Source organism: Pistacia vera, unplaced genomic scaffold (assembly GCF_008641045.1).
Source record: "Pistacia vera cultivar Batoury unplaced genomic scaffold, PisVer_v2 Contig1431, whole genome shotgun sequence".
Taxonomy (NCBI): Eukaryota; Viridiplantae; Streptophyta; class Magnoliopsida; order Sapindales; family Anacardiaceae; genus Pistacia; species Pistacia vera.
The window spans coordinates 57,864-71,223 of record NW_022195502.1 but is presented as its reverse complement, the minus strand read 5'-3'; the positions used below and the strand labels follow the sequence as shown (position 1 = coordinate 71,223).

The 13,360-nt window shown below is 34.0% G+C and overlaps 2 protein-coding genes across 3 annotated transcripts; both read left to right on the top strand.

The window, feature by feature from the left end:
* The first annotated feature begins 3,632 nt into the window (after positions 1-3,632).
* LOC116123614 (protein BTR1-like) lies at positions 3,633-10,784 on the top strand. 2 transcript variants are annotated; one of them, XM_031409366.1, is made up of 10 exons: positions 3,633-3,940; positions 4,075-4,171; positions 5,974-6,212; positions 6,289-6,395; positions 7,373-7,566; positions 8,663-8,784; positions 9,575-9,670; positions 9,748-9,809; positions 9,906-9,969; positions 10,556-10,784. In XM_031409366.1, exons 2-10 carry the CDS (start codon positions 4,084-4,086, stop codon positions 10,562-10,564), a joined length of 981 nt encoding a protein of 326 aa, XP_031265226.1. In that variant the 5' UTR covers positions 3,633-3,940; positions 4,075-4,083; the 3' UTR covers positions 10,565-10,784. The 2 variants fall into 2 exon arrangements, with proteins under 2 accessions (XP_031265226.1, XP_031265225.1); XM_031409365.1 differs by lacking the exon at positions 10,556-10,784 and having other exon boundaries at positions 9,906-10,492.
* Positions 10,785-11,515: 731 nt separating this feature from the next.
* LOC116123611 (beta-galactosidase 8-like) lies at positions 11,516-12,317 on the top strand. Its single transcript, XM_031409361.1, has 4 exons — positions 11,516-11,609; positions 11,873-11,985; positions 12,093-12,159; positions 12,252-12,317. Exons 1-4 carry the CDS (start codon positions 11,523-11,525, stop codon positions 12,315-12,317), a joined length of 333 nt encoding a protein of 110 aa, XP_031265221.1. The 5' UTR covers positions 11,516-11,522.
* Positions 12,318-13,360: the final 1,043 nt, after the last annotated feature.

The window sequence follows — 13,360 nt, the reverse complement described above, 5'->3', positions numbered from 1 at the left end:
GGGTATATAACTCATACCAATTATTTGTTTTCGTAATTTTTTATTTTTACCCCTTGGTACAATTTCTTCAACCTTCAATTGCTTTCTTCTGCATGGAGGACGACTTTTGCTGCGAACTGTCTATGGACCAATAATTAGACTATTCCCCTCTTTAGGAGAACTATAGCCATCTTTACTACTCAAACTGGTTGTGGAAGAGAGTTATTACCATACATTTTGTAATACTTTACCAAACTATCAACTGAATCAAACACTATTCCAATATGAGGCTCCACTTCTTTCTCTGCACATCCCATATCTTCTAATTCATCACATTCATTTTCTCGATTTAATGGTTTTATAATGGACAAAAATAGAATGTGCAAATATAACACATCAGAAGAAACAATACGATACATCAAATTTAAATTCATGTTATTGAAAAAGTTAAAGTTTTGAACACAATTTACCTCAACATCATTGAAATGAGGCGAACTGAACTCTTCCATATTCCGTAATTTCATGCAAAATCAATACCAGTTTTTGCATTCACGAATCTGGTTCACAATAGTCGCCAACAAATATTGTCTATCAGTTATTTTTTATTGTAACATATATTCATTCCAAAATAGAATACAAAACTAAATAAATACATAAATTAAGTAAAAAATTCTGAAGTACCTCAAAAAAGTTTGATCTCCCTTTTCACCCTAAACGATCCTCTCTATAAAAAATCAGTGGCTAGCCTGTGAAAATACTGTAAATGATTCTCTTTGTAAAAAAATGGTGGTTTTCCTATGAAAATATTAGTGACTTTCTTGTCATGGTAGTTGGTTGTTGTGGCTGTTGAGGAAGAAATCCCTAATACTGCATGGAAGACTAACAAGCTCTGGCAAGAACACGCATAAGAAAAGATGAGATGATGAAGCTGAAAGATATTAGCTTTAAAATGAAGCTACAAATAAAGTCTTGTTTTTTTTTTTTTAATTTCATCTAAAAATTTTGGCGCTTATTTGTAGAACCGTATTGGACAAGCTATATCTTTTTATTTGCATGATTGAAAAAAAAATTTAAATTTAAAAATAATAATTTATCTACCTGTATGTTCAATGGACAGTTGTCCATCTGATACGAACGACCGTCCCTTGAAAATGGTCGCCCATCCATATGATATGGATAGATGTCGATTCTTATTCTTTTAAAAAATCATACCTCCTTATTTTAAAAATACTGTAAGTCATTATGGATCGGCATCCATTCTAGGTGGACGCCCATCCATAGGAAATGGATTCTCGTCCATATAATATGGATAGGAGTCCATTGTTATTTTCGTTCAAAATTTTGTCCAGATTGGTGGACGGTCATCCATCAAATATGGACAAGCAACCATAATTGTTGGACATCTGTTCATTCACAGAAAATGTGTTATAGTGTCCAACGTAGCTGCATCTGACTCGGATGCCACGTAAGTTGGTACAACAATTTGGCGAGATTAATCGGTGTTTGTAGCATTATTGTAAAAATTTTATATAGTCAAGTTTTTTATTTTTTATAGTTTATAAAAAAATATTTAGTATGTTTTAAAATTATGGTTGTTTAACGTGTGCCTACACATTGAGATAACTTGCAAACAATAAATTTTTATTTTCATGTATTATAAATTATATTTTTTTGTTCCTGAAATATATCAAAATAAATATTTGTTTTATTTTATTTAATAATTTTAACATATACCCTTAAAAAACACTCCTAAAATTAAAGTAAATTAAAGCATATGCTAAATGGGGTATTTGACAATTAATGTTATTTGTTTGCTTCTAAAATGTACATATTGGGGTTGTATCATAAAATAAACCATTTATGTATTATTATTGAAATTAAAATTACCATTTGTAACAAAATGTTAAATTCCTCTTTTACCCATCGATGTAGTGCCATTTGCTCCAATAGAAGTTACATTGTACTGGAGTAGTCATGGTTTTATTATAATAATTTATATACTTATTTAATCATTTGTTAATTGGGATTAATGATGCCACTAAAGTGAAAACTTATAACAAGTAATTAACATGATCTTAATTATCCTTATAATTAATGTATTATCATCAAACCATCACTTATTCTATCTATCATCACCATCTCATTACAACTTCTAGTGTTAGATTACCCATCAATAAATAATCATCGTCACTATTACCAATTTAATTTCTATTATAACTTCATCATTGTGTTTTTCTTCTTCTAACTATAAAATTGTAAATTGTCCCCACATATTTCATTAACTCCTTCAAGCTAAATACATTTATTAAAGAGTAAACGACTTTTTCCCACTCAAGATTGGCCTTAGCGATGCTTTTCTACCCAAAAAGTTTCAAAATACTATTTTCCCACTCAACATTTATATTCTGTTAATACTCAACATACACTTCACTTTTTCAATTAGCGTTCAGTAAGTTACTAAGAGTCAAGGTAAGATGGTTTTAGTAGAACAAAGGTCAGTAGATCGAATAATGGTGACAAATTGAATATTCGCCGCTAGAATCAGCCGAAAATCATCTAAGAACATAAAATCTTAGCTTTATTGTGGCTGACAATCAACGAGAAATTAAGTGCCGAAGTAAAAGAGTTTTTGTATAGAGGAGACTGTAGGTTCCAATTAGGGGTGTTCGGTTCTGGGTACCCTACATTTTTTGAAGGAACCAGAACCAACAGTTCCTTGAAATTTGGAATTGGAACCGGAACCGACGGTTCCGGTTCTTAGGTACCCAGAACCGGAACCTGTAACAACGGTTTCGGTTCCGGTTTTGGGTACCCAGTAAAATTACAAGGACTCCCCCAAAAGTTTTTAAAATGGTAAAAAAGCCCTTAAAAACTTACAAATACCCCCCACCTGAAACTTGTTAACAAAAATAAATTACAAATTATAAATTCAAAATTATAAAGTCCATTACTTTGTAAAGATAGATTCTCAAAAGTCAAACTAACTTACTTTAAATGTTATGAAATATAAATATAAATGTATTCACATTACTTTTTCTATAAAAGTTTTTATTAACCCTCTACTTTTTAATTTTATTTTATATTAGTCTCAGTTCCCATTTCCGATTCCTAACTATAGGAACCGGAACTACACAGTAATGGTTTCAAAAATTTAGAACCGGAACCTACCCGTTGACGGTCAGTTCCGGGTAGGAATCAGAACCAAAACCTGGGTACCCGCCGGTTTCGATTCCAATCGGTTCTTTTGAACTCCTCTAGTTCCAATGGTGATGGCGAAAAGAATTTTCGTAGCTGGAATCGGTTTTGGGTAGTAACAAAATATTAACTTTGGATGAGATCATGGGAAAGTGGTATTTTGAAACTTTTTGGGTAGAAAAGGGTCATTAAGGCAAACTTTAGGTGGGAAAAAGTTGTTTACTCCTATTAAAAATTAATTAATTTTTAAAACAAATAAGTGATAATTAATAATAACCATCTTAAAAAAAACAAACAAAATTACATAAAGAAAGATGAATAAGAAAAGAGCACGTGTAGATGGGGAAGGAATGAAATTGTGGCGAGTGGATTAGTAGTAATTATTACGTGTGTCAAAAGATGGTGAAATAATAAAATACAAAGATGCGATTTTCACGCTCAACCCAAAACAAACCAAACAGACACTTGACTGTAAACAAGAGCCAAAATCAAAAAAATCAAAACCAAAAACATGGATACATAATAGATATTAGCAAATCCAAAACAAACAATCAACACATCACACACTCACATACACTTCACAACACAACAACGCCACGCTGCAAATCCCTAGGCCCCATTTCCATTTCGTTTCAAACCAAAAACCAAAACCAAAAAACCGAAACACAAAAACAAAAAAACGATTTCATTTTTTTTGTTAACGATTATTTAATTCAACTCTCGCATTCTCAACTTCTCGAAGCTCGATACGCCAACTTTAAACAAAGTATAAATCTCTCTCGTTCTCTCTGTTTTTATTAGTTTTCTATGTATTTATTTGGCTTTCAGTTTTGTGGCGATTTTTTTTCGGTTGTTTTGATTGATAATGTGAGGGTGTTTGTGGATTTGTTTTTGGTTTAGGAGGATTGAATGGAGTCTACGGAGTCGTCCTACGTGTCGTCGCCGGAGGAGATGGTGAGGAAGCGAACTCCGCCACCGCCGCAGTCGCTGCCTACAGGTCTCTGATCCGATCTTTGCTCTTTATTTTTATTTTGTTTTTGCGTGTAATATTGAGTGTTTTGTTTTTGAATTGTGTTGTGGTGTGAAGGTTACATTATAGATTCAAATGTTTTTTTTTTTGGAATTTGTTTTGTTTGAAATTGAAACCCTAATTTCGCATTTTATCAGAGGAGAGGAAAAGATGAGTGAGTTTTGAGTCTTAGTTTTTTTTTGGATGCTGAGAAAACTGTTTATTTATCGGTGTGTGCATGCGTGAATCTTAATTGATTTAGAATTTACAGACCGTTGTTCTATACAGTGATGTAGGCTGTATTAACTGAATTCGTGCTGTTTGTTATGTGTGGATTGTGATTGAGACTGACTAATGGGAAACCTGCCATTTATATGCTGTCTAGAGAAATTGGTTCTCGTGCAGGAAATTTTTCTTTTTCTTTTTAATATGATCTTATGTGGAAAGATTGAAAACAGTAAAATGAGATTTTTCTAGAAGCATTATGTATGCACCTCTTACTGATGATTTCGGATAATGGTCATCCATTATTTCCTGACTGTTTAGAATTTTGGGACATCATAGGTTCCAACTTCATGCATATCTTTTTGGCCCCACTATAGGTTCCCTTTTGTTTCCCCTTTTTATCCTCCCAAGGATGGTGAATAACAGGAGGAAGACCATGGACTTGTAACCAGAGGAACATGTAGCCTGGTGAGTGATGGGGCTGTAGGGGATGTCACCATCCCCAGCCCAGCATTTTTGTATTCTCCTCTTGTGTCAATTCTGGTGAATTCAGAATGGTGAGGTGAATTCAGAATGGTGAGGGTTGGTAGTTGGTGCACCAGCATTCTAGGTTTTCCATGCATGGCAACAGGTTTAATCTTAACTGACTAGAGAAAGGCAGACTCTGCTTTAGCCTGCAGAAGATGCTGGTTTTTGACATTCTGACTATGACATGTTAGGACTGATGAAATTTTAAAATGTTTGAGTCAGAGCTTTGTTTCATTTAGTCATGTATCTGTGTTTTCATGGCAGACCATTTTCTTTAAGTTGTGGATCTGCTTTAAATTGTGGTGAAAAAGATAATTTGGCTACAGAGATAATTTGGCTACAGAGATCTTTGGAAAACTTACCTAAGCTGGTCTTGTTCTATAGTGCACTGTATAATATGATTTTTTTTTTTTTTTTTTTTGGTTGAATATGATTAACTTTGAGTTCCTGTTTTCATAAACTTGTCTTCTCTTATTCATTCTATCTCCTGTATATTCTTCTTTAATCTTGTATTTCATTATTGATAAGTTAAGCAATTTTTCTATTAAATAAATTGAATATTTATGTTCCTGCACAGTAAGAATGAGCAAGTCGCATGTGTACGCAAACTAAACACGATTTCAGCTAGAAGACCAGTCATAAAACTGTAGTTGTTTTTTTATAGAATAGCCATGTAACACACAACATTCCTAATTGATTTATCACCATTTTTTATACTTCACAGAATGTTTTATATGTAGTTAAGTGCAAGTGCTGTTAATTATACTTTTTAAAAGTGAATCTGGTGCATCAAGTGTTGTTGCATTTTATGTAATGTGTAAACAATATTGAATTTGACCATATTTCTTTCGGTCATAGTTTACTTTTAATTATTTCTTACATTTTTGTTTGGTTTTCTGTTGGGACCTAAGAAGTGGATATTGCTGTTATAGTCGGAAATTGTATGACCTCCAACTTCATGTGCTCAGTGATGACATATATATGTGCAAGCTTGTTATTCTGCTTATTTATTTACACTCTTTTCTTGGTTCTGCCAGACCCTGCAGAGAAGCCAACATATATTAGGTTTCTTGTGTCAAATCCCTTAGCTGGTGCTGTCATAGGAAAAGGTGGCTCCACAATTACTGATTTCCAGTCACAATCTCGGGCAAAAATCCAGTTGTCACGCAGTCATGAATTTTTTCCTGGAACAACTGATAGGATTATTATGGTTTCTGGGACAATTGATGAAACTCTCAAGGCTGTGGAACTCATTCTTGATAAATTGCTGAGTGAGGTATTCTTTATGATGTAAGAATCACTCCATGAAATCTATTATTTTATGTTATTAATACAGGTTTTTTCTTGGTCAGATTCATGCTGAAGATGGTTACGAGGCTGGACCAAGTACAAAAGTGAGACTAATTGTTCCAAATAGCTCTTGTGGTAGCATAATTGGCAAGGGAGGAGCCATTATAAAGTATGGAGACTGCTTCTTGTATTTTGTGATTTTAAAATTGTTCAGTTGCTGTGCTTGTGAAACTCTGCTGAGAAAATAAGCATATATACTTTTATTCCTTTTGAAACTTTCTCATTTTTATTCTTTTAGATATTTGAGCTGGTTGATGTGTTTCACAAAGGACGGATGTATTGTCAGAAAAAAATTTAGTCATCTTGATTGTAAAGTTATAGTTTTTGTTGCTGATTTGGCTTGGTGTGATCTTAACAATTGCTTTGTTTCACACAAATATAAAACCAACCAATCTGAGAATCAGAGTAGTGGGTCTTCAACCCAATAACTTTAGATTTATTATCTATAAATTCTGTAGGATACCATCATTGGTGGTAAGAGTAATGATATTGTCAAAACCTAGTGAGTTTTTGTGCATACCTGGATTGTTTATTAAAAAAAAAGAAAGGAACAAAGCAAAACAAATTGCATACCACAAATCTCTATGATAATCATCAGTCCATGTTGAGTTGGCCAACTTTACCTTCAGTTACTATTTCATAGTGAAGTACGCACTTTGTAAAGGTACAAATTTTCTCACTAGAGAAGGACTATATATAATGCCATCATTAGTGTTCCAAAGAAAACCCTGAAGATTTTACCACAATCAGCCTCGTTTGCTCTTTGCCAATGTGAGATAAACCCTTGCTGATGGCTAGACCCCTTGCACCATAGCCTTCTTGGTGTGTTAGCCTATGAGCATTCACTTCAAATTCAGAGTTGTTGTTTCTTTACCATTATTGTTATTGCATCTTGTCTGTTATTTTTTCTATCGCCTCTTGTTGTTGGATTTCTAAAGTTTGAAAAATTATGTATTTCTCGGTTCCTTATTTACATATTTGCTACTATAAACAGTGGAATAAATCAATAGTCATGCATATATTCATGTATTTGCTAGCACAGCAGCAAAAAGGTCGATGCTGACATCTAGTTTTGCCCTTATGTAGGTCATTTATTGAGGACTCCCAAGCTGGCATTAAAATATCTCCTCTGGATCATAATTATTATGGGCTGAATGATAGGTTAGTGACGCTGACCGGTCATCTTGACGAGCAGTTGCGGGCAATTGATTTGATTCTGTCTAAGCTAATGGAAGACACTCATTATAAACAGACTATGAGTGTCCCCTATTCATATGCAGGTGTGTCTGTTTTTAATTATCCTATTCAACCCAATCATAGTCTTATTTGCACTTCTCTGATTGTATTTTCTGTATGCTACTTGTAAATTTTGTATGCTTCATTTATCTCATCTGTGTCCTTTGGATTAAGGTATGCTCATTACTTCGTGGCCATTCTTTTATTTGTCATTTTATATTTAGTAACTTCTTTGGCTTTGGCGTGAATTGTGAAATTGAAGTCAGGTTTGGTCAACTTGAGTTTGAAACTGAGACACTTAGTGACCCTACAATTATTTGAAGTAGAAAACTTATGTTCAACTGGTAGGTGGCCTTGAAGAATCAAACACTAGACCTTGTGGAAACAAACAATAGGTGTCACCACTCAACTAACCCATTGGATTATATATTGGATTTAAGCTATTATCTTGCTTAATAGAAATTATTAGAAAGGGCATTATTTTGCAACTACAAAATTATTTGGACCTCATATATATTTTGGTTTATACCATGAGCTAGTGCTGATATTGATGTCATGTCTGATCCATTATGCCCCTTTCTTTGTTTGTCATTTTTTTCCAAGTCCTTTTCCCTATTATTGCAATATTCTACTTATTTGTTGTCTTCAAGATCAGAAGAATGCGACCTTATATATATAAGCCTTGAAGCAGTTACATCGATGTCAAAATTACTAGAACAGTATTAGTGGAATGAAATAGCTTCGAAATAAATAAATAAATAAATTTAGGAAGATTACGGTATCCTGAATTTGCAGCCTTCAAATTACGGTATCCTGAATTTGTAGCCTTCAAATCTTACTGAATTTTGGTAGGTAAACTTAGGCATTGAAATCAATTAAGAAGGTTCATCTGAAGTCTTGTACTAGATATCAGTTATGGAATTTGTAACGGAAGTTTTCTGTTAATCAATTCTATGGTCTTGTACTTTCAATAATTAATGGTCATTTCTCTCTAGTAACTTTTAGGATGTGTTAGTTGTGATTAATGCGAGTTACCTAATGGTTGCTGAAACTTTGTTCTCTCTGAATTATTAGATGAAATTTATATGTTATTTATGAAATATTTTGATGAAATTTAATTCTTTCAACATGAACTTTTAGGTGTTTTCTTCTCTGGTTTTCATGGTATGCCGTATGGCCATGTGCCTCCTGTTGCACCAATGGCTCAGAATGCAGTAAGCTATGGACCGAATGTGGCTGGAAGGAAGTTTCAAAATAACAAGGTTCATTTGCTTCCATGGTGCTTGAATCTGATTGGTGGTCCCTAATGTTTTTAACTATTTCATTTGTTCACAATCTATTAATTTTGTCATTCTAGTTTGTCAATTTATGATGAGATAGACTCCATGATTATTGATGCATTCAGAAGGACCAGTCCTACATGATTGAGGGCTCACAGGAAGTGGGACCCAGCGGTGAAAGTCCCTGGATCTTATGTTCCTTGTTTAATTGTAATTATTATTATTATTAAGAATGGTGGAAAAGGAATTAAAATTGTGTAGTAGAATATGCATGCTTGTTTCTTTAAGCACTTACCATGACTTGAATGATATAAAACTACTAGGTAGACAACCCCATTGTTTGATGTGATGTATCATCTTAAATCTATTCCATACGAGATGAAGTTCTTTAGGCCTACTTTTTCTAGCTTATCTTCCCAAAGTTGATTTCTGTTTGGTGATAATAAGCAGAAGTATTTAAAGAAGATACGTTGGTAAATGCTTGAAAGACTGTTTGGATCCTAGTTCTTTAAAGGTCCTGGAAAACATACTTGTTTTGACAATGTGTACAAGCATACTGTTTTACCCCTTCTCATTGTGCTTTCCATATGAATGTGTAAAGTTATATCCAGATCATTCTTTCATAAGTTTATTTCAATCTGTTGTGCCTTTTCTGTCTATATTATCACGGCAAGTCTCATCAGATATTTTCTCTGTTGATAACTGATGCTCTCAGGAAAAATGCTTTTATGTTGTTTGATTTATAAAACAAATGCCTTCTTTTGATTTTTAGGAGGATCGGAGTAACTCAGTGACAATTGGTGTGGCGGATGAGCATATCGGTTTGGTTGTTGGTCGTGGTGGAAGGAATATAATGGAAATTAGTCAGGTTTGAGAATCGGAAATTAATATAATTTATTTGATAGTACTATGTGTCCACTAAAGGGAAGCCCTTCAATTTTTCAGGTCAGTGGGGCCAGGATAAAAGTATCAGATAGAGGTGATTTCATGTCTGGAACAACTGATAGGTATAAGAATGAACAAAGAGTTCATGAACCTGTTGTGTTTGGGAATTTTGGTGGAAAACTGGTCTTAGTCTTTGCTATCTTGTTTCTGGTTTGCAGGAAAGTCACTATCTCAGGGTCACAGAGATCAATCCGTGCAGCTGAGTCCATGATAATGCAGAAGGTAGCATATGCTTCTGAGAGGTTGATGGATTAATTTTCATGTGTTGCAACCCATTCTTGCTGAGAATCTTTTGACGGACCTCCTTTTGACTTGCATTCTTAATGATCTAGAAACATGTCAATATGTTTTCTCACAAAATGAGTTGGTGAGAAATCTTAAAAACAGTGATCGGAGTAGAAAGAAAGAAGAACGGAAATTTTTTTTTTTTTTTTTTTTTTTTGGGGCTGAGCTTCGTATAGGGATTCTTCTTAATATACAGTTATATATCTCTGTATAACGAAGTTTCTTCGAGTAGGCTATCATCACTTACTTAATATCAGAGATAGCTTCATTTGTTTCTTATTAAGTTGTAAGTTCTAAACTTAGCAAGTGTCAATTCTATGTTTTTGTAGGATTCTTTGCTTTAGATTAAGCCCGAGGTTTTTGTTGTTAAATGTTGTCTCTCCTGCAGATGATTTGGTGGATAAACTTGATATCATTTGCTTACTCAATGAAATTCTCTATGTTGTCGTGGTGATTATTTTATGCATCTAATAACTGCAAACTATTTCAGTTCTTCTGTATTAAGATGGTTTGATCGATGCAGGTTGTTTGACACGAGCTCTCGTGGTCATCGGTCACCTGACTTGAAACCCTTTTTTTTATCGTATCGATTTTGTGTTTGTTATAAACGAAGATTTTGGATCTCTGGTCTACTGGCTATTGCTTAAAGCCTTTCCTATCTCCTTTTTGGAGAAAATTAGTTTGATATTGTCAAAGATTTATGCAGTTGGAGTAAAACTGAAGCAAGCGTTGGTCCCAAAATTTCTTCTTGCATTTTCTGCAATTAGTTGTATGGGGTTAACACTCTAGTTGATTAAATTCCCAAAAGTTTTGCTTCAAATTCTTATGTGTTTACTGCAAGAGGCTTTGAGATAAATGATAAATGTTAGTTTAAATCTTGGAGGGAGAAAGTAATTGACTGTTTTGGAAGAAAACCAAATGATTTTTTTTTGAAGTTTTCCTCAAATTTCTTCGTTATTTACGATATTAAAAAAAAAAAAAGAGTCGTTTCTCCGCCTGGCTTGTGATTGTTTGTGGACTTAATGATTTTCATGGTTATGGTTGACTCAAAAATTACCTTTACTCACGTAACATTATTATAAGCACTGTTTTAAAAGCCAGACCGAACAGGCCGGTCCAACCGGTTGGACCGTGAATTGGTCATGTGTCCGATTCGAGTCAGTATAAAAACCTGCGCAATAAACTGTTTTAACCCGTCATTAGACTGTCTAAACAGTGCTGGACCGTCGGTCCAATCGAACAGCAAGAAAAAACGGCCCAATCTGAAAAATGAAAAAAACCCCTGATTTCTCACTTTCCCTTTGCGCTGCGCAGTTCCTTCTTCCTCAGTTCCTCTACGCGCAAAAACCTCTGAAAAAATTTGAATGAAATCGCGAAAATCTGAAAAAGATCATAAATCAAAACTCAATCTTGCTGAAATCACAACCATCTCTTGCTGAAATCACAACCATTCGTTGCTGAAATCGATCGCAACTCTAGTCTCTGAAATCATGGCGACACGTTCCTCCCTCGCCGGAAATCGACGACGCGTTTCTCCCTCGTCGAAAATCGACATACATGAACCAGTTCGAAACCAGGTTCTTTTTCTCATTTTAGTTTCTCTATGTGTGTTTGGTTGTTAAGAAAATGTAGGAGAGAAAGAAAGAACTATAATTTTTGAGATAGGTTCATAATATTCGCTTTTTTTTTCTCTCTTTAATGTGGAATTAAGTGGAGAGACAGAATGTTTTAACTGATCTTATATGATATTTTGGAATATTTTTTGGGGTGGTTTTATTTGACTAGTTTTAGATGTTTAATAATGAAGCCTTCGATTTTTTTTTTTTCTGGTAATTTACAGTATAATTTCGAAGGAAGATATGATATGGTTAAGTTCATGAAGTTGGTAGCAGAAGCTGGTCCTTATGTTCATCTACGCATCGGTCCATATGTCTGTGCTGAATGGAACTACGGGTGAGAATTTTTTCTATTCTTTATTCGATAATGGTACTGCATATTTGTAGTTTCGACTAAACATTTAACGTAAAATTTTATATAATTTTCTTTGATTTTCTGGGCAGAGGATTTCCTCTTTGGTTGCATTTTGGACCGGGAATTGAGCTTCGAACTGATAACGAGCCATACAAGGTTTTCACTATGCCTATTTTATGCTTTCAGTTTGTTGATTATTGGTGTTTATTGATTTATCGGTTATTAAATTTCTTGGTTCTCTGTTTCAGGCTGAAATGCAGCGATTTACAACCAAAATTGTTGGTCTGCTGAAGCAGGAGAAACNTCTTTTCTAGGGCTAAGATGTAGCCCAATTTATGAATATGTGTTGACTTGGATTGTTGTTAATTCTTATTGAGCTTTTAATTCTAAGTTTTATTATTGTGCATAATGCTTTCAATTCTCAAGGGCTCGAGAGTTGAATGATATCATGGGTTAGGTTGAGATCGAGAGATGAAACCTGATTTGTCTTAGGTAATAAAACCATAGATTGAGCGAACGCTAGAGATAGGTTATCGCGATCTATGAGGCTCCGGTAAATTCCATAGAGCTTAATGATCTCTTAGCTCCTAAATCCAATTTAGAGATATATTGGGTTGTTGCTTAAGGGTTAATTTGCTAATTGCTCGAGAGAGAGTTAGTGGAATAATAAGGGATTTGGCTTTTAGAATACGTTTGATTAGGTTAACAACAGATGACGATGCATAGGATTAAATTGGTGTGAAATCTATGCCCTAGGTTTAGTCATATTGATTTTTACTTCAAAGTGTTTACAAATTCTGCCTTTATTTAGTACTTAGTTTTTAGTTTTTTATTTTATTTCATTAAAGTCATTCTTAAAGTTTTGTTTTATCAAATAGCAATAGAATAGACTAGTTTGGTACTTGGTAGGTAGTTCCCTTGAGTTTCGACACTCGTTTACTCGAGCTTTATTATTTGCATGATTTCGTACACTTGCGAATAGCCTGTCAAGTTTTTGGCGCCATTGCCGAGGACATTCAAAGTCAATGGGCAAAGATTGAAACCCTATATTGAGAATGGAAATGACAATGAGAGGGTTTCAATTCTTCTTCAGAATCCTAATTGACGACAGAAAAGGAGTCAAGCTTAAGACTTTAAACAAGCGCTTGTTGGGAGGCAACCCAATATTTCGATTCCGTTTGTCTTTATTTTTATTTTTTTTATTTTTTCTTTTTTATGAGTAATGAGGTTTCTGTTTCGTATTTCTTCTTTTCTTTTGTTTTATGTTTTATGTGTTATGTTTTTAATTTTCGGATTATTTTCAGGTGATTGTCAAAATGCAGCAAAGACAAATTAGAAGACCCATTATGCTCGCCGC